Source organism: Megalops cyprinoides, chromosome 2 (genome assembly GCF_013368585.1).
Source record: "Megalops cyprinoides isolate fMegCyp1 chromosome 2, fMegCyp1.pri, whole genome shotgun sequence".
Taxonomy (NCBI): domain Eukaryota; kingdom Metazoa; phylum Chordata; class Actinopteri; order Elopiformes; family Megalopidae; genus Megalops; species Megalops cyprinoides.
Genome location: NC_050584.1, coordinates 64692662 through 64714829, shown reverse-complemented (window position 1 = coordinate 64714829; position 22168 = coordinate 64692662). Strand labels below are relative to the sequence as shown.

The window sequence follows — 22168 nt, the reverse complement described above, 5'->3', positions numbered from 1 at the left end:
CACACACACACACACACACACTCACACACACACACACACTCACACACACACACACACACACACACACTTAGTCACACTGTATAGTGTTTTTTTTTTTCAAGGGGCTGTCATAAATCAGACATAACACCTTCATAGGCGCAGCATTATCACTTTATTAAACATTCATAAATAATGGCAGTGTTAGGGATATATTCAATGTTATGTAAAAAAGTAAACCGTGCAGAATAATTTAACTAGTATATCACTTTATGTCAACAATCATAAAGCATGGCAATGATTATTAAACCATTATGCACCCTTTATAAAAAGCCTTCTGAAGTTACACTTAAATTGTGACCATGAAGTGAAATTAATAAACTGAATATATATTCACATTTCAGTTATATCTATCTACCTATCTATACATATATATGTGCATTATATATATTCTGTAGTCATTAAAAAACAGAATAGAGTGCTGCCCACCTGCATGCTCAGATGTAGCGCACACTACTTTGATTTTTACGCTCACTGTCTTCACCCCCAAAAAAAGGTGTCCCTTCCCTCACAGTAAGCATTGGTGAGGGCACAGTGCCCACAGCTCCAGCTGAATGAGCCTAAAACATTAATCACCCCCGTTGGCCTGTGAATACACGTGTCCCCCTCTCCGGCCCCTGTCTCCCCCGCCCCCTGGACATCCCAGCACTGTAAACAACCCCCCAGGCTGTGTTCAGGTGTCCAGCTTTTTAAGACGTCTCTGATTTTCTCCCGCACACAATCTGTCAAACCCGCCTGTTATCCCCGCGGTTGCCCGCCATCACGGAAGAAGTAGCGCTTGGGACTCATGTATTTACTTTGGGATGTCATAACAGGATAGGAGAAAGAAACTTGGGTAGAGTGTGTAAAGTAAACCAGGGGAACCAGCACTTTCAAGAGTGCTTCTAAGCTGCATAAAGGCTGGAAACGAGGGGCGGGCAGCCCCAGACACTTCCACTCTAATTTAGTAGCGTCGCTGGAATGGAAAGTATAAAGTTATTTTAAAACATGGTATTTAGAGGAAGATTGGGTCAGAGTTTGAGGTGAACCAAAAGTTCTCTGTCTCCTTCAAGGACTTTTCAGACAAACATCCCCTGGAATTAGACGAAGAATGTCGACTGTTTAGTTTTCTCACTTCAGTTTTACAACAATACGTGTTTCAAACCAAAACTGTATAGCATCTTAAGAAAAACACGTTTCATCTGTCGGGTTTTATGCATGATGGCTTTGCGTGTGTAAGATGGATGAAAAAAAATGAACAGATTCCTCTATGGACAAATGACTAAATGGCATGGCTGGTTTTGTCCAACAATAAAGACAGAGAATTTGCTGTGTGCTAACCCTGTGGGACCTTGCCATCAGGGCTTTCAAATCATGCAGAGATTAAAGTCAGAATTTATCTCCACATCAATCAGACAGGGAGGATTTTTTTTTTAATTTCACAGTGACTGCTTTAAGCAAATATCCACCCTAATAAATCTACAGAATATCCTGGCATATCCCAGCACCTATTACAATAGTTGTTTTTTTCCCCTTTTTGCCAGTGCATACTTACTTTGCTTTGCACATTAATGTAAGTCGGAGGCCTTAGATGCAGCAGTAACACATGTTACAGTAAGAGCAGTGACCAACTTCTCTGCCTCAGCAATGTCCCCTAACCCTAACCCTAACCACAATGTCCGCTTCTCAGAATCTCAGCCATATCGTCTGCTAGCACAGAAAAGATGGGTCTCCAAACACACAGGAAAGAGTCCCCCTTTTCTCTCATTAGTGTTCCGATTGTCTACAATCGTAGGCATAATTTTTAAAAAAAGATTTCATTGGACAGCTGTCCTGCTATTGGAGGGTTATCCTTAATCCAGCATGTGTGTGTGTGGGTGTGTGTGTGTGTGTGGGCGTTTGCGTGTGTGTGTGTGTGTGTGTGTGTGGTAGCCCTTAGTGTTTGCTCTGCTGCGTGTGCTAGTGTGAGCTTTGTGGGGTAACGTGCAGCGTGTATGCCTTTTTCTGTTTCAAGACCACAGTTAAGAATTTACGTCAATCCCTGTCTGATCCTACCCCAAGAACCAACGAACAGAAAGTTGGCCTCAAACGGGTGCACGTATGGTTCAGACTCAGCTGGATTGTTTCTTTGAAGCACCTGAGCGTCTTGCTGAAACGGCAGTACCGTCCCTGAGATTTGAACCTGTGACCTTCTTACCTCGCAATGCCGCTACACTGCGTGTTTGTGAAAATGCAACCATAAAAAGAGAAAATGGGACAATAGGGACTGTGCTCGTGACGAAAGCGTCCTCTCTCAATGTCCTCCATCCATTGTCAACCCTGCACACCCCCTCAGAGATGATTACCAAACAGATAGTAATAACTGGATGTGGGTGGTAATCACAACAATGCTCTTAGACGCACACACAAGCCGGGGCTGCTTAACGGAGACGCTGGGACTGATGAACGCGAGGAGTGTAGTTTGTAGAGAGCCATGTTTTCAGTTAGACACTGAGCCAGTAATTAGTGGGGGGTGTGGGCAGGGTTGATGTGACCCAAAACATTGCGTTTACTGAACTTGCGTTGAGTTGACCCAGTCTCAGGGAACATCCCTCTTCTCAGTCTTGCTTGTGAAAAAAGGCTCCTCTTGGACACTCAAGTGCTTCTGAGGACAAGAACACTGCCTCTGAATATAAACACCATAAGGGGGAATCACACACACACACACACACACACACACACACACACACACACACACGCACATGCCCACACACACACACACACGCACACACACACACAGAGTGGATAAAATGAAGAAATGTAACTGTGACAGCACATTCATGACCAAACAAGGAGAAATGTTTGATCATTTTCGACATTCCTGGCAGCATCTGGTATTTCACCAAGGTGGGTCACACTATTTCACAGAATTTCCCACAAGTCAAAGTGAGACCGAGGGGGAGAGGGAGTGCAACGTGCAGTGAAGTAAATTAAAGTGTTTGATTTCCCCATAAAGGTTTTACCACATTCTTTTGCCTTTGTTTTCCCGGAACACTGAATTGTCACATTCCGCTACAGTGCCTTGGACGTTCTAATGCTCACTGAAGTGGCTCAGGCTTAGGAATTTATATGTTCAACCAATTGCCAAGAACATTAATATAATATAATAATCGTTTGAATCATAGCCATACCTGAGCCAAAATAGCTAACAGTCAAATTATGTCTCTGTGGTAGATTCCACACCTATTCCAGTTGTACTCACCAGAAGAAAAAAAGGAGAAGGACTCAGTGAGACTTGTTTGCCGTCATTTGCTTGTTTTAATGGGGCTGGATAGTCTGTCATATGTGGTTTGTTTGTTGTTGTTTGTGTGTTTTTATGGGGCTAGATACTGTGCTATACAGTATGTTTGTTATGTGCTAAGACATTTTTTATTTGTTGTAAGCTAAAGTTTCTCTGTAGCGCCATAAATTTTTTTAAAAAAGTGTTCCCTGCCATTTTCTGAGTTGCAGGTGCTGTGACCAGCATTGTCTCAACCTGAAGTTTCCCTCAGAAAAAAAAAAAAAGATCGCATACGATTTTTTATTAAATTGCTCAAGAGGCACCCCAATAAAGGATTACATTCTTACAAGTATCCACTGCTATAACAGAGTATTTAGTACTGGTTCTGGTGCAGTTATTAAGGAAACTAAACTCACCACTTTTTACTATAAATCTATTAATGGAGGTTTATACGGGTAGCTAGAACTGATTACTGTGATACTTAATGACGCTTCCAGTTTGGCATCATGACAACTACAGGTTTGGCTTTTAAAAAAAAAGCATTTTCAATGCTTCGGACAAGGGATCAAATAATTCTCAGCAGATAACCCCTACAGTGTGCTAACTTATTTGTGGATCAGTGGATATGCTATGTGCACTTTACGCGTGGTGAGATGTCAAAGGGCGTTACTTTAACTGCAAAGGTGGAACGACGGAAGATTTGATTGGACAGCCCTCCATCACAGCCACACCCACAGGCGAAGATCTTCTATCTGGGACCGGTGTGGCACAGCAAGGGGAATCCATCACTGCCAGCTCTGACATAATGGTCTGAAAAGCATCCGTCCGTGTCTGTGGATTCAGTGAAGAAACAGCAACACCCTCTCAACAGAACATTTTGGATGAAGATGGTTAGTTTCTTCACCCCTACTGTCCAAACCTAGGAGGATCACACAGCTCTGAAGCTGCTTCCGCATGCACTGTAAATGGCCTCGACTTTCTTCTTTTTTTTTTCCTGACATGCACTCTATGCATCTTGTCACAATGGTCCTGTAACTCATTATGAATAGGAGCATCTGCCAAATCGGTCCAGCAACCAATAAATATATCCTTTAATGTAATCGCAGTTTCGACAGGAGACACATTCCATCTATTCATTGACAATTTGCACAACCAAATTTTTGGCCTTGAAAAGAGCTGCTCACCATGGCTACATTAACCCGGGACTAAGTGCATACTTGGCTGGTCGCCTTTATCTTGCTGTAATTTATGAATCGTGCCTCTGGCCATCTGAATATACCTTTGAACCTTGCGTAAAAATATTACGCTGCCACGCATCACAGCTCCCTGGCTTTGATTTACACAGACATCTGGAATATCAGACATGCTCCTACGACGTAATTTACGACTCTTTCCATCTCTCTTTTGTCTTAATGAAAGCCTAAAGTGTTTGGATTTTTCTCTAATGTTCCTCGTAACATGTATCTTTTGGGAAGAAGAAAAACGACTCTTTCGGACTTCACACAGGACAAGATTTCACTCTTCTTATTCTTTATGCATATTGCTTGTCATGCACTTGCAGACATTATCAAAGGCATTCCCAGGCATTACCGAAGGGGTAAAGGACAACGTGGGTTACAGCGGAGGCATAGGGATAAGTACAAGCTGTGATTTTTTTTTCTCTCCATGTGAACTGGCTCCTTCACTCAGAAATAATGGGCTGGCTGTTGATCGGTGATGATGATGACCATCAAATATGATGATCTCATATTTCTCTGAAATTTATCTTGCATCACAAGCACATTGTTACAACATTCAGTCAGAATAGTTAGACAAATATTTACATATGTGTGGTCATTACAAGTTGCACCTTGCTGGAGTCGACCCTGAAGTCACAAAGACAATGTTCTTAAATCTCTCACACTGTGGCAGCAGACAGTAGGTGCTGAGCTTGTGTTGCCACATCACCTTGTTTACCTATGGGACCCTTTTTCAAGAGTTATCAGATAACGAATCAAGTAAGGAATTGTACTTATCAAGGTACTCTTGAAAAAATGGCTTAAAATGATAAGCTGCTTATTATAGAAGGTATGAGCAAAGTGGACTACATATTCTGGAGCAAATACAATGCCTTTATTGTTCATGCAATTTGAATTGATATGTACTTTATTGGGGTTCTATTAATAGTTCTATAACTCAGTGTTTCTCAACCCTCTCCTTGTTATGGACTCCTGAAGCTGCTTAATAACAAACTGATCATTTGAATCAGCTGTGTTGGAGCAGGGAGAGATCTAAAACATGCAGGGCAGGGGGTCCTCCGGGAGAGGGTTGAGAAACGCTGCTATAACTGATCCCTAAAGCCGTTCACGCCAGTTCACACTGAGCTGAGGAACTGCTTATCAGAACCAGAGGAGAGTGGGACTGCAGCCATATTTTCACTCTGCCTTACTCTCCTGATGTCTGTGACACCAATGATCACTGGGTAAAATGGTAAAAGAGTGATTTCTAAGGTGTTCTAGCATGACCAGATATTCATCTACATTTAGGACTTTCAGGAAATTCTGGAACGCACTATGGATGTTGTGTTTTTGGCCACGCCCCTTCAAGAATGTTCATAAGGAGTCAACAAGTCATAAAGCCTGTAGTTTAAATAACGGAGACAGAATTTAACCTGCATGCTTCACTACGGGTGTTCTGTTTTAGCCCACGGGGTTGTTCATATCATTGCTGTAAATTAAAACAATTGTTGCTTCAGCAACGGTAGAGACAGAATTATCAATGTGAAGCACACAGACTTAAATATCTGGTCAGAAAAAAAATGTGATGCCTGTGTCAGTACCCTGAACTGCTACATGGAACTCGATGCAGTGAGATTATGTGCTTTTAATGAAGTGAGCACGTGGGCTCGCAATTTAACCAACATCTGGCAACAGACAAGTTTGCGTATGCTTACTTTCCCTTTTCCCATACTGTATCTGTTTACACAACGGATTATTTTGTATTAACAATCATTTCAACAACATCCTGTTTATCACTTAAGTTTCTGGAAAAGTGATGTTAATAATAATAATAATAATAATAACAATATATATATATACCTTTGGGTGCTTTGTGGGCTAAATTGCATTCCAGGGTTAATTTCAGACAAGTTTATGTTCCGATTTGGAAAATTCAGATATTTTCATTCTGCTTTCCATTTTTCTGGGTAAACAAAAGACTGAGGGCAACAGTTAACATTCTGCACAGTCAGTTTTGAGTTTTAATGAAAACATATAATTGAGCAGCGCTAATTTTTCAATATCTATGGATTTATTCAGGCAGTGACAGTCAGACCGTATGAAACTAGATTGCATTTTTAATATCTTATGACAATTCGGCTGGGAATCGCATCTGATGACACGATCTGTTCAGACAAATCCACCTCTGTTTATTCTGCTTCTGTGACATTTGAATATACATCTATTTACATGCATTAAACTCTTTCTGGCTGCAACCTTTGCATTTTCGTTTTTCTGTTCCCAGATTAAAAGGAACACCGCAACACATAAGGAGATCATACTCGGGAGGTATAAATGAACGCGTGGGCTAAAACGGAGAGCTAATATCATGACGCAATAATATTTCCCAGGTCTCCCTGGAGCGACGTTCGACTGCGCGTGCATCACGTCAAGTTCGCGAGCAGCGGGAACGCGCAGGCGCTTCACGGTTTTCCAGTACGAGCGCGGTCACCCGTAGCAGCCGGTGAGAGCATCTTCAGCGGCTCCTCTGCCTGTCTGAAAAATCACGCTGGCCGTAGGTAGCGAATATTGTCATTCTTTGCAATGCTAAAATGTGTGATGAATTTTGTATAATTTACAGTTATTAAAAGTCGTAAAAATGCCACATTTTTGGTGGATTGCAACTAAAGAACAATTGCTTGCTCACAACACAGACGGGCATGCAAGCTACTGTCCAAGAACATTTTTCCAGATGATTCCAGTTTCAAAAAAAAATTTTTTTTTTCTTTTTTGATAGCAATATGTGCACTGATTTTTTTTTTTTTTAAATCCTGTCAATATCTTTTATGATTGACAGCTGTTTTCAGCTGTTTCAGAAATGACCTGTTGCAGCTTTAATATCATGAATCCCCATACTTGTCAATCTTTCATAATACTTTTGTTGTAAAAGGGAAACAATAAACAACAAAAAGTACATTATTCACCGCAATCAGCTTTTGGAAACCCACACAGGTCACCACTAACTCTAACTGAGGCCACAGTTCTTACGCTGCTCTCCCAACCCTTTGCTCTAATACAGTGAACAGAAACTAGATGAGCATTGGGAGAGTGAGTATACACAGGGGGGAAAACGCAATCCTCCTGCTCAGCTTTCCACCTGACGGTGTGATTTCAAAACCATTTGTTGCCATAACTACTTCATAATATTGAAATGGAGCAAGCCCTAACAGACATATCATCTCTTTCTGTCTCCTCCTTCGTGTGTGTGGGTACACAGACAAGGGACAAAGTTCCCTTACAAGGATGCTACGAGTCTGCTGATGAACAGCTCAATGCCTGTAACAGGGCCCACTGAAACCTTCATCCCGAGCTGGTGATGTACAGACTACCCTGATTGACAGCACATGGTAGCTCAACCCAGTATGAGGTTCATGAGACCCCACTCTACCATCAGTATCAGATAAGTCCTCAAAACAGATGCTAGGGAAATGAACATGTGGCTTGAGGTTCAATATTATTAATTCTATTATTATTATTATTGTTGTTGAGAGGCAACCTTAAACAGTATGACTTACACAGCTTAAATTTCATACACTTGCAAGCATTTCAACTGTCACAATCGCACTCTGCTGTACCCATATGATGTGTGGAACGTGGATGGTGAAAGTCACCGTGAATACTGCTGTCTGATAACTCCCTGCTCTGACAGCCCTGCTATCTGTCTAAGTCAGCTCCTCTCTTCTGCAGTTCCTCACCTCCTGTCTGAGGCCAAAATGCTTAGCTCTCCCTTCCCAGCCGGGGCCAAAAACTTCCCCGACGCGTATCAGAGACACACATCCTGTTTATATCCCCTCCGAATGCTGAAAGAGTGAAACGCACACCCAGAAGTCTGTGTGTTGCACGGATGATGAGGCTGACAGTAACTGTTTTTTAACCCTTGTTCTCTCCACGGCAAACTAACGATGTTTTGAATCTCTCCACCAGCTCTCCTCCCCCCAGTCTCTCGTTAAATTCAGACTGAGCACACAGGAAAGAACTTAATCCCTTGAAAAGTGAAAAGTGACATGCACATTCTTTTGTGTCCATGTGACGCAAGCTAAAACGAAAAGTCTTCTTGACATCAGAGGCAGAATCGTAAATATGCCATCAAATTATCTCACTCTTTACATTTAGGATTTTTTTTCCCCTAGACCAGCAAGGATATATTTCAGTAAAGAATCTCCATATCTCATGAGAACAATGTGACTGTAGATCTGTCCGTCTGTTCTTCAAAAGGCAATGGTGGCTTTTTCCCAGTTCCAAAAGTTATTACCATATAAACAGGGGTGCTAAAATGATGCACCCTACTGAAGGTATATGCAGTGTACTAAAATGAAATCAAATATTAACTAAAGGCAGTGTTGCTTTATATATTATATTATTATATATTTTAAATGCTTGGTAACTAAATATAAAGACTACCGCTTTGACCGAGTTGCCTTTGATAGTATGTGAAATAAGTACTGTTGGTTGAGTGTGACAGGAGGGCTCTGTGACAGTGCTTGTGAAGGGCCTGATACGAAAGCAAAGCAGACGGATTGAACGTGTTTAGATTTGAATGAGACATATCTGGTTATTTGGACACTGATCCCAGATCAGTGACTCTCACAAGCTAGTCGTTCTCCTTGAAAAGGTCTGTAAAAATCGTGACGCGTGCTTGGACTGTTTACAGAAAAGATCATCTTCCCCTGAGATGCCATCCGATGTCGCCGTTGGCCAGTAGAAGAACAGCCGTGCAAACACTCTGAATGGAGAATTACATGGCAATTGTCATCGTGCCATTTCTTTTCTTTTTCTTTTTTTTTTTGTTCAAGGGCTATTTTTGCTTCTCTCTCATCAAAACACCAGCAAAAGTATTGTATAGGCCATGCCCTTGGGGCATTCCCCCGCTAATACCCCGGGTCAAAGGTCAACAGCACGTGACACTCTGTTTATAAATCACTCGGGAAACAGACTAAGAGAGTCAGCCCTGTGGGTTTGTGCGGTGGTTGTCAGCACTGAGCCTGTCTGAAGTGACACTCTGCACTGCCTGGCTGCGCCGTGAAAGTGACAGTGTGTGAAAAAGGCCGCCTCCTCCAGGTGCTGCAGACACGGCATACGGTATTATTACACAGATTAGTCACGGCTCGGAGGCACGGGGGAATGCCGCAGACAGAGGAAGCCAGCACGCAGCTTCTCCCTCTCTCACCAGCAGAGGGCGCTGTCATGTCAAGGTCCTCTCCCTCTGAGCTGCGCTGGGCAGTTGCATTACTTGTGGAATACAGTCCCCCTGCTTTACTGGGCTGAACTCTGAACAACACGTTTAAGGAGGCGCTTCATTTATTACTCACCAGGTTTTTTTTGCTTCATCTCATTTCTGCTCGTATAATGAAATGAGCTGAACCTCCTTAAACGCAGTATGTGTTTCTCTGATAAGCAGGATTACATTGGCAGATGAAGCACGTTGAGTCCGTGCTCTGTCTTAAACAGAAATGGCAGGGAGCTAAACTGTTCCGTGCGACGCTGCTCCGATCTGGGCTGCACCACAGCACAGCAGAGCAGCAATAATGCCATTATTTAGCTTTTACAGGGACATTTAAGCAGCGGACATTTTCATTCATTCACAGAGATGGCTGTTTTACTGATACAATCAATGCTGATTGCCTTGATCAAGGGTGGGCTGGATCTGACCCAGCAAACTTCTGGTTACACGTCCAGTTCCTTTAATATCGATACATCTATCTATATATCTAGATGGAAAGATGTCCATCTATCTCTCTATCTCTATTTCTTGATGTACAGATGTCTGTCTGTCTGTCTATCTATCTATCTATCTTTCTATCTATCTATCTATAGAAATAGAGTACTTTTGAGTAGTTGCTGTCAGAAGTACGTAAAAGGATGTGTTCTCAGAGGAGTCTAATTTAGCATCAAGTACCTGCTGGCAGCATGACTGTATTCATCAGGGGCTGGAATGAAAGCTCTTGCTCAAATGTTTAGTCTAATGGGTATGAGCTGGACTCAGAAAATATGAAAGACGTTTAAATAGAGCTTGTAAAGTGCAACACGGGCTGACGGCAACCCGGATCCGAGGTGGACAGGAGCAGATTGTCACTCTGCGCTGACGGTACTGCATGTGCAAGACAACATTAGGTGCTATTTAGATCTCCTTTATCAATGAAGTAAAATTAATAGTGTAAGCCTCAAAAGAACTGGTTCTGGATCAGTCATTAATGTACCTGCTCACAGTCTTCAAAACAAGAGCACTTCACAGGCTTACCTGCTCACAGAGCTCAAAACAAGAGCTTCAAAGGGCCATTCAGTCTAACTGCTGGGATATGAGGTCTTTAATTTAGAGCAACACAACAGCAGTGTGGTGTAGCGGTAAGGAGCAGGGCAGCAGTGTGGTGTAGCGGTAAGGAGCAGCAGTGTGGTGTAGCAGTAAGGAGCAGCAGTGTTGTGTAGCGGAAAGGAGCAGCAGTGTGGTGTAGAGGTAAGGAGCAGCAGTGTGGTGTAGTGGTAAGGAGCAGCAGCGTGGTGTGGTGTAGCAGTAAGGAGCAGCAGTGTTGTGTAGTGGTAAGGAGCAGCAGTGTGGTGTGGTGTAGCAGTAAGGAGCAGTAGTGTGTTGTAGCGGTAAGAAACAGCAGTGTGGTGTAGTGGTAAGGAGCAGCAGTGTGGTGTAGCGGTAAGGAGCAGCAGCGTGGTGTGGTGTAGCAGTAAGGAGCAAGGCAGTAGTGTGGTGTAGCGGTAAGGAGCAGCAGCGTGGTGTGGTGTAGCGGTAAGGAGCAGGGCAGCAGTGTGGTGTAGCGGTAAGGAGCAGCAGTGTGGTGTGGTGTAGCAGTAAGGAGCAGCAGTGTGTTGTAGCGGTAAGGAGCAGCAGTGTGGTGTAGTGGTAAGGAGCAGCAGTGTGGTGTAGCGGTAATGAACAGCAGTGTGGTGTGGTATAGCAGTAAGGAGCAGGGCAGCAGTGTGGTGTAGCGGTAAGGAACAGCAGTGTGGTGTAGTGTAGCGGTAAGGAGCAGCAGTGTGATGTAGCAGTAAGGAGCAGTAGTGTGTTGTAGCGGTAAGAAGCAGCAGTGTGGTGTAGCGGTAAGGAGCAGCAGCGTGGTGTGGTGTAGCAGTAAGGAGCAGCAGTGTGTTGTAGCGGTAAGGAGCAGCAGTGTGGTATAGTGGTAAGGAGCAGCAGTGCGGTGTAGCGGTAATGAACAGCAGTGTGGTGTGGTGTAGCAGTAAGGAGCAGGGCAGCAGTGTGGTGTAGCGGTAAGGAACAGCAGTGTGGTGTGGTGTAGCGGTAAGGAGCAGCAGTGTGGTGTAGCGGTAAGGAGCAGCAGTGTGGTGTAGCGGTAAGGAGCAGCAGTGTAGTGTAGTGGTAAGGAGCAGCAGTGTGGTGTAGCGGTAAGGAGCAGCAGTGTGGTGTAGCGGTAGGGAGCAGCAGTGTGGTGTAGCGGTAAGGAGCAGCAGTGTGGTGTAGTGGTAAGGAGCAGCAGTGTGGTGTGGTGTAGTGGTAAGGAGCAGCAGTGTGGTGTGGTGTAGCAGTAAGGAGCAGCAGTGTGTTGTAGCGGTAAGGAGCAGCAGTGTGGTGTAGTGGTAAGGAGCAGCAGTGTGGTGTAGCGGTAATGAACAGCAGTGTGGTGTGGTATAGCAGTAAGGAGCAGGGCAGCAGTGTGGTGTAGCGGTAAGGAACAGCAGTGTGGTGTAGTGTAGCGGTAAGGAGCAGCAGTGTGGTGTAGCAGTAAGGAGCAGTAGTGTGTTGTAGCGGTAAGAAGCAGCAGTGTGGTGTAGCGGTAAGGAGCAGCAGCGTGGTGTGGTGTAGCAGTAAGGAGCAGCAGTGTGTTGTAGCGGTAAGGAGCAGCAGTGTGGTATAGTGGTAAGGAGCAGCAGTGTGGTGTAGCGGTAATGAACAGCAGTGTGGTGTGGTGTAGCAGTAAGGAGCAGGGCAGCAGTGTGGTGTAGCGGTAAGGAACAGCAGTGTGGTGTGATGTAGCGGTAAGGAGCAGCAGTGTGGTGTAGCGGTAAGGAGCAGCAGTGTGGTGTAGCGGTAAGGAGCAGCAGTGTAGTGTAGTGGTAAGGAGCAGCAGTGTGGTGTAGCGGTAAGGAGCAGCAGTGTGGTGTAGCGGTAGGGAGCAGCAGTGTGGTGTAGCGGTAAGGAGCAGCAGTGTGGTGTAGTGGTAAGGAGCAGCAGTGTGGTGTAGCGGTAAGGAGCAGCAATGTGGTGTAGCGGTAATGAACAGCAGTGTGGTGTAGCGGTAAGGAGCAGCAGTGTGGTGTAGTGGTAAGGAGCAGCAGTGTGGTGTGGTGTAGTGGTAAGGAGCAGCAGTGTGGTGTAGTGGTAAGGAGCAGCAGTGTGGTGTGGTGTAGTGGTAAGGAGCAGCAGTGTGGTGTAGTGGTAAGGAGCAGCAGCGTGGTGTGGTGTAGCAGTAAGGAGCAGGGCAGCAGTGTGGTGTAGCGGTAAGGAACAGCAGTGTGGTGTGGTGTAGTGGTAAGGAGCAGCAGTGTGGTGTAGCGGTAAGGAGCAGCAGTGTGGTGTAGTGGTAAGGAGCAGCAGTGTGGTGTAGCGGTAAGGAGCAGCAGTGTGGTGTAGTGGTAAGGAGCAGCAGTGTGGTGTAGCGGTAAGGAGCAGTAGTGTGGTGTAGCGGTAAGGAGCAGCAGTGTGGTGTAGTGGTAAGGAGCAGCAGTGTGGTGTAGTGGTGAAGAACATGCCTGCCACTGTGCTCTTGAGCGATGTACTTAACCACAGCTGTAAATGCAAATATACAGCTACAGCTATATAAGGTGGACACCTTGCAGGTCATTCTGGATGAGAGCATCTACTAAGCAAATAATGAAATGTAGCGCATTCAATTAAATGTATTTTATTGTGTTTCTCAAAAAGTATTTTTCAGCAAAGTCAAAGATCATCAGAACTCTCAGCCATATGTAAAATCGTGTTTTGTTTGAATAACACAGCATTTGTGCCCTTTGTCAATTCATGCAAAAAATCCCAAATGATCACTTCTGCTTTCTGGCTTCCTTCCCATTGTGGATTGACACAGGGTGTCCTAGTTGGCGCGGACGGCTTCATTTACATCTAAGGCTCTGTCAGAACGTTCCTGAATAAATCTGCGCACCCACCCTGACTGGTGCCTTCTCCACAGCACTGTCACTGTACCCCCTGTCATCAGATATTCCCATTGGTGGCATGCTGCTGCCTCCTCCCAGACTCAAGTGCAGAATGTTGTTCATGAGGATTCCACACCTCCTCCTATTTTTAGGAGGAAGTCCTAAAAAGTCTTTAAAAAGCACGCTTAGGTCCTAAAAAGCATTTCGATTCAAGGTTTTCTCACATTCTTCACTGCAACTTACTCCCTGTGAATACTTTTACAGTGGCCCATTTTCAAGGAATTAAACTGAGAGTGTTTGTAAGTGTGGGCCTATAGGTGGAACAACTAGACTAATGCCACTGTCTTGGGGTCTCAAAACACAGAACTGACATGGCCAACTGAGATGGGACATGTCAAGAGGTTTGGGGAGCCTGTCCATAAATGTTGGCCTTCACATAGATTTTCCACTGAACAGATGCATATTATGCTAAATGGATGTGTCTTTGGAACTGGAGTTTGGAATCGATGGAAAGGTTTTCTGAAAGCTTGGATGCATTTACCAAAGCAATTCAGGCACCTATCCTAAATTGGATGATATATGAACAAAAAAAGAAAGTTACTGGATGCACGTCACCTTTGATAATGGCGTCCACTCAGTAAACAACTAATAATCAACTAATAAAGATATCTGGATAACCATTCATTTCATACGCCCACGGGAAATGTATGTGATGATGAAAATTTTATTTGTATGTGTGTTGCTTCTAAAAAACTAATCAAAATCGAGATATTGGCATACAAGTGTCCTGCGTGACTGAAATGAATTGATGAATTTGTCTACAGCCGAATGCTGATAAAGACCATAGTGTTGCCAGACATTTTTTATTTTTCCATTGCTGTTTTGTATTAATGGTAATTAAACAATTTAATGAGGGAAAAAACTAGACTTTACTTATTAAAGAAAGTACGCTCACATTTTGAATTTCACAAAGCAAGCAAAAACAAAACAAAAACACAAAAACCCCTGCATATATTTGTTCATTTCTGTGAAGAGCTGAGCGCGGATGTCTGTTTGCATTCCGAGATGGGCTCTGTGTCTCAGGTGACTCGTCTGGCTATCAGTAGGCGGTGCATTTGCCAGGAGAAGCGTACTCTCCGAATCTCGGTGACAGGCGAAAAACAAGACCTGTCGAGACACCCTGTCCACGGGGTTGTCAAAGCCACTCACGGTGTCACCGCAGCTGCGTCTGAGCGCGGCGGAGATGACAGTCCCGCCGGACTGAATCCGTGCGCGACACCTCATCCCAAACGTTCCTCTTCCGCAAGGCTTTTTCTCTCTTTTTTTCTTTCCGTCAAAATGCGGAGGCCCTGCCACTCCTAAAGCTTCCGCTGACGTGCCGAGTGACAGCAAAACATATTAACAAAACGCGCTCTGATATTTATTCATGCTCCTGCCAGGAGAATTATGTGGAAAGTAGTGTATTTTTTACCTTCGACTGACCACAACGCGTGGTCTTATCTGTGCTCTTTTAAAATCCTCTTTCCCACAGTAAACTGGTTACCAGCTCACATCGCTTTTTACTCTGACCGCAAGGGTCAGGCATGGGTACTGGGTACGCCTCTGTATCTGTCTTGTACATTGTGGTTATTGTTCGCATTGGTTGTTTGGTTTTTTTTATACCCTTTTTTACCGCTTATACCCCATCATTATATTTCGCCTAAATAGATCTCTCTAGCCTTCTGTAATCCTCTCTCTCTCTCTCTCTCTCTCTCTCTGTCTGTCTCTCTCTCACTCTACTCTTCTGTCCAAAGACAAATGTCTTGATATTGTACACTCTTTATTGGCTAGCAGAGATACTTACATCCATGGGCGAGGAGGGGGTGCGGGTTGCACGCTTAATATTTTAAGAGCTCTCTCGGTCTGGAGCTGTGAGCTTGAGCTGGAAATTTTCTGGTAAGGGTTTTGAAGCACCTGACTCCAATCTATGACTCTTTGGTCTGGTCATCCACCACGATCCCATGAGGTATCCTGTATATCTGTCTCAGAAAGGCATGCAAGCTATTCATTTATTTATGGCGCGGTAGAAAAGTGCGGTGTTATTTCCGTATTGAGAGCTTGTCGTCGAGTCCTGGACACTGCAGTGAGTATGTTGCAGAAACTGTTTACATATGTAGACGCACACCCTCCTCTTTAGATTACCTGAGGCAACCTTTCCATGTATTTCTGCTTTGTTTTGCCAGAACCGGGACACAAGAATTGGAGTCAACGGAAAATGCTGAATTTACATACTTATTTAATTCCTTTATCCAAGCACCTTACGGACAGAACAATATTGCAACCCGCGACAATAATCCTTTCCGTTTAAGCATTTTAAATACAATAAATACTATTTGAATACTAATAATACAGCAACTGTTTCATATGGATTTTTTTAAAAAGCTGTTCTTCATTGTTTTAATAACAGAAAAACAAGAAAACCGATTAAATTCATTTTTGAGCCCCTCAAGCGACATACTTCCGAAAACAATGTATGGGACCAGTAGGCTGTAAGTGTGTTAATATTAGCGCTCACCGCTCATGACAGACTTAATAATTCAAAATCTCACTAACAATAAAAAGCTGCTCGCCCACGGGACCTCCGAACAACGGAAATATAACACACAAACAAGTTTGTCAAGGTAATGCACAGCCCGTGCATTTCTGCTGGTGAGGATGCGCCGAGGCAGTGCGCAGCCGTCGTTTGCCCCGGGCTTTCACTTGCGCTATAGTCACAACGCTTTGCTTTTAGCCGTCATATTAAAAAGGTCAGCTTTGTTTTTAATTTAACCAGCTCCTTTGGCAGAATTTGCATTGACTCATGCTAAGCAGCCTAATTTATTTTTGAGAGGACGACGTTAGATTAGGGTGTTGTTCAAGCAGAAGATGTTATTACAACATTTTGTGAATGCACGTATGATTTCCAGTATTTGTGCAGCCTTTGTATTGCTCACACGAACGCATTACATTGTGGTAACACCAAGAAAAGCATTCCCCTTCAATGCAAACAAAAATGTACATAGGCTAGCCAACATCACAAAGTGTGGTCCCTGTCTGGCCAATTCGCAGAAGTCTTTATTAAACACATGAAGCCGAGGGATTTATATGTGCTGATAATCGTCAGTGTGTAAGCTACGAGGAGGTCTTATAAAGCCATTTCACGTCTGTTTTTGTTTTCTAAACAACACTTACAAGAGTCTTTTCGAACTTCGTAGGAAGCATTTCGCTCTTCTCGGTGCTCTTTTCGGAACACGTTGCGTGTGCGCATTAACAGCGTTCCGACCTTACAGTGGGTGAGATGGTCATGGGTTTTACTCAGAAACTCAGCTCGGCGGTTTCTCCTTATTTGTCTGAGGTAGCAGCCGATCACTGTGACGGACGCAGACACTCGGCATCTCGAGTTGACGGGGCGGAGTGACAGCAGGACCAACACAGGGGACCGAGCTGCGCTCAGAGGGACTGTCTTAATTTCCCTCGACGCTTAGGTCCGCTGCTTTCGGATCGTTATTCAGCCGCGTCGTTGTGGATTCTATGCCAGTTTTATCTTGTTTGTCTGGTAGTGAATTAAAGTAACAATCGGATGTCCATGGACATTCCGTTGTATTTTTGACTGTCGGAGAACAGACGCAGATAACAGTAATTGCTCAATGAAGTCGGTCCTAATGAGTTCTGAACGGATTACTCCCGCTTTGGAAAGCTGACCGAGACAATGAGGATGAGACCTTGGCAATTTTTAGTTTTCCTTGCGTTTTGCTTCCCTTCTTCTGTAAGTATTGATTATATATATTTACTTTGTTGTTAAAATGACCAGAGTACTTTACCCGTGAACACACGGTAAATGGCTCAGATTGTTTAAACTCCGAATTTCTACACATTTCTATCAGCTGTCCCGAACTAGATTTGTGAAAAAATGTGCACGTGTTGTTTTTCAAGGTAGCCGCCGTCTTGTTTCCTAGAAAGCTTGTAAGCTTACTGTTGATTTTTGGATGTTGAATAGAAAGGGATGACAGAAAGGAGACAAAAACAAGACCTAATTGTGAAACTATGTTTTTCAGTTTTAGAATGAACATGTTTTTAATATTATATTATGTGCCATATAAATTGACTCAAATAGGCTATTAAAACGCATTTTAAACCATGGACAGACGACAGACGAGAGAAGTGAATGAGGGCGATAATGAGAAAGTGTTTAATTTCTTAACACTGTTTAATATTTTAAAAAAATGTTAAAAATCTATACTAACCTTGCCGTACGTTGCCGTTAACTACTGATATGGAGAGAGACAGCAGAGATTATTTTCTACAAATCACAAAATAATCTCTGATTTTTTTTGGCTATTGTGTGCTCTTGTCCCCTATAATTTTGAGACAGCACTAGTGTAATCAACAAAAATTACTTCATTGGATAAAGCATTTTTATTTGCATAAATAAGTAACCCCTCCGTCGCGAGCCCCCGGGTAGACGAGCACAGAACATAGAGTTAGAGACCTTAGGCGCTTACATTACAACAACTTCTTTTCTTAAAACAAGTGAGATGTCAACATATTCCAAGCAACAGATTTCATTTGACACCGGGCTCGCCATGGTTTATTGCAGTAGCTAATAAAACGACCTGCCTTATTTACTTTTCTTGGCAGAAAACCAGGGGAGTTTATCCGATCATTATCAGTATGCATGTCACTGTTAGCTCTCAGCATTTTGTTGGTTAAACTGTCATTTTGTTCATCCTAGTTCATCCATACTGTTTAACACTCTGGTAGAATATGGTTTCTGTGTTTATATGGCAGATCTAAGTCCTGAGAGAAGTCAAGAGAAAGTATTCTACTAAAAAATATGACCACATCCCCCCTCCCAGAGCCATAGATCATGATCAATCTCCTTGGTTTGGGACCTCAGTCATCAGCACATTGGGCTAATCGCACCTCTGCTTCTGCCATGCAGATGGCGCCGGTTGCAGTTTGAAAGTCGCAGTATTTTGCTGTTACACTGGTGCCACGGCGTGGGCTTACGAAGAGTGGTGCCTGAGGATTGTTGGTGACTGGTCGGCCGGAGGTTTGCTGCCGCGGAATCGCAGAAGCGGGACAGTAACTGTGATCAGTAGCATGACAGCAGTGCTCCACTGCAGGCAGATGAACCCGGGGCACCTTGGTCTTTAGCGGAGAGCTCTGCACCTCTCCATCTCTGCTGCAGACGGCAGTGGGGGTGAGTCTTAGCCGAGTAGGCGACCCTGGTCTTTAGCTTGGTGAGGCAGTGGCGTCTGTTTCTGTACGGTGCAGATGGCGAGGGACAGGCTTCGAGAGCGGCCTCCATCGCTTGTGCAGGCCTCTGTCCTTCTCTGCAATGCATTTGCACCAAAGGGGACATAGCATACTGCCAGCTATCTGGCTCCGCCGTTAATATTCATCAGACACAAGCCAGAGCACTTTTATTTGATGCACCCAGTCAGGGAATCTGAACAGAACTCTTGGCAAATTCATCTCAGCTTATACAACTGTAGTGCACTTCCTTTACCTCTCAGGATGGCATAGTAAGCTAACAGTAAACTCCACCTGGGTTTGTAGGCTGGAAAACAGGGAACCCGCTTCCTTGCTGCAAAGTTTGTTACTAAGAAGAACTGGGGGCGCAATGAAAGCACTTAGCTAGCATAGTAATTCTGAACTTAATCAACGGTTCAGCTTTGACCTTATCTGATGTGATGGCTTAGCTTCTGCACACATTCAGATGATGTCTGTTCTCAAGAGTACGTACGCTGATGGAGTCTTGGCAGTTTTTCAAAACCATTTTGCTCTGATGTCTCTGTCTCGCTCGAAATGTTCCCACCTTTCTGAGAGTGTCGACTCGCCAGAGAGAGAGAGAGAGAGACACATGCGCTGAAGTGCAGATTGCGTCACAGAGAGAACCCACCGGTGCTCGTCCCTCCCGTGTGAGCGCCCTGTGGCGGGGCTAGTCCAGGTGCACATGCCAGGCCAAGAACAGGTAGCCCCAGGCCTGATGAATGAGTTCCCATCATGCCCTGCAGGGGCCGGTACAGGTGCTGCTCAGCGGACAGGCGGGGGGGGGGGGGGGGCGCAGGTGCACTAACGTTTCTTCACGCCTGGTGGAGCAAACAGGGCGAGGACATTCCAGACGGGTCACCTACCTGACTAAAAAAAAAGAGAAACTACCAAAACGGGGGATATCAATCTGGACTGGAGAAAACAAATTAAACACGATAATGTGGAATTTCTCTACTTGCTTCTTTAACCCCTGTTCTGACCAATCAATGGACATGAGGCGATCGTAGAGCAAACGTTATCAAAAAATGTCAATCAAAATATCTACTCAAAAATGTAAAAAAAAAAAAATCCTACTAATAAAAAACTGAAATGAAAATGCCGTGACCACTCAGGTTTCATTTAATATTTCATGTTCAGAAGCTTCCCTTTCGCCCCAAAGCTCATTGTGTGGATCATTGCCGTTTTCCCATGAGGGACTTCCCCTTGTAACAGGTGGCGTTACGTACCTGCATGTTGCCTGGAGGAGAGTCCTTTACCTGATTTCTCTCAGCCTCCTCTGTAACAGGCCAGCTGTGTTCAAGGAGGACTCTCCTTGGCAGATGCTGTTACGGGGCTCTGCTGAGCACACAGCCAATCAGACGACGGCAGCTTTTTCCGCCCCACAGGAGCAGAGCTTCTGCTCGGCCTCTCCCTCAGGTGGTCGGCGGCTTCAGCTGGCTTCAGGGGCGTAGGATTTGCGATTTCTCTCGGTGCATAGGGCAGACTCGGTGGCAGGAGAAAATACAGAGGGGTGTAATTGCAATCCACGGGGGTGCACAAAAAGTCATAAATAGTATGTAGACATCAGGATATAAGGAGACAACTGGGGGTGCACTGAGGGTTGTCTGGGGGTGCAGTGCACCCCTAGGGACCCCCATAGCGCATCGCTCTGGCAGTGAAGTGTCAGCGGGAACCCGTTTACACTGAGCCTGATGTGCTGTTTAACCACGCTGGCTGTGGAGCGTCGGCTGCAGTGGCACGCCGAGCCTGTGCAGGGAACCCAGCCAGCGAGGCGGGGGGAGCTGGAACAGGCGCGGGGGAACACCGCGGCTGCTCGCCAAACGGAGATTCCCCTCCGATCCGAACTGCCCGCTCGAAGGGCCGGCGGAGCACCGACCGACTGATCAGAGAACAGTGGCCGTCGAGTACGATGGTGCAGACTGCAGCCTGGACAGGGCCCACTGCACTGACTCCAGAACAGTGAAAGGGGAAAGAGTGAAAGAGACGGTCTGAATCTTGTCGGGCTGTGTTGGGCTCTGCTGGTTTTAGTACTGGGGTTGCGACACTCTGCTCAATTCAGTCTAAAAATATGACTTTGAGTTTATCATGTCCTCATGTGTTTACAAGAAAAGGTCTGTTTTTAAGCCTCCAGCTAAATATATTCCATTCTGTTTCTCTTTATATGTAGTATGTATTGAGCATGTAGTAGTTCGTTATTGTCATTCAGCAGACGCTCTTATCCAGAGAGACTTACGTAGATTACAGTTTTATCCGTTTAAACAGCTGGATATTTACTGAGGAAATTGTGGGTTAAGTACATCGCCCAAGCAGTGCCCCCAGTGGGGGAATTGAACCAGTGACCTTTCGGTTACAAGCCCTGCTCCTCACCGCTACACCCCGCTACTGGTGCATGTACTCCCTTCAAAAGAACCACTTGTATCCTGTTGAACTGCTTCCTGCTGCCTCTGAGAGTGCACCACCTCCCTCGCGGTGGCTGGCGGCTCCTGCCGTCTGATGTGGTTTAGCGGCCCGGTTGCAGGCATGCTTCAGCCGCAGGTCTTGCGAGCGTTTGCACAAGCGGGAGGGGAAAGGCGCCGTGCAAACAGGCTGCGCGGGGACGGGAGATAATCTGTCACAGGACGCCGCCTCTGTCCTGTGCGCAGCCCTCTAACCTCCAACAGATAAGATGCGGCCTGTGTGCTGTCTTCAGATTACACACACACACACACACGCACACACACACACACACACACACACACACACACTTTTGCATTTCCATGGATGACCGTGATAAGTGCGGTGGGAAAACAAACAGCAGTAATTCTGCGTGCAAGAAGCGGGTAAAGGCCGATGGGCTTGATAGTAGGTGGAAATTTGGTAAGGCAGGCACAAGGAGGCATTTTTTCCCACACAGTGCATGGAACTCCCTGCCAGGATTCACAGGGGAAGGCGGGAACCTCTGGGAGCGTTACTGCACACGTGTCATGTCATACGAAAATGTTAAAAACGAATCCCATTCGCTGCCGCTGTACACCTGGCCACATGCACAGGCTGGGGTGGAGAGAGAGTGCGGATTGTGTGAGCAGGGCACCTGAGCGTCGATGACACGATGCTACACCATGGACAAAATGGCAAGCCTAAACTGACGTAAAGGCCTGTTAGTGTCCTAGAATTTTACATTCTCATGTGCAAGTCCTGAACCTGTTTTATGATTGTTTTCCATGATTAACTAGACTGCCAATTTAAGTGAAGATCATCCTTCGGCGGATCCATTTTTTTTTTTTTTACTTAATTATGTCAAATGAGG

The 22168-nt window shown here is 45.0% G+C and overlaps 1 protein-coding gene across 1 annotated transcript in view; it reads left to right on the top strand.

Moving 5' to 3' along the window:
- Positions 1-17086: 17086 nt before the first annotated feature.
- The window catches only part of vipr2 (vasoactive intestinal peptide receptor 2), a 42008-nt gene continuing 36926 nt past the window's right edge, over positions 17087-22168 (top strand). The window contains exon 1 of the mRNA XM_036553768.1: positions 17087-17371. Coding sequence (XP_036409661.1) covers positions 17315-17371 — 57 coding nt within the window. The 5' untranslated portion in view covers positions 17087-17314. The remainder of the gene's footprint in view (positions 17372-22168) is intronic.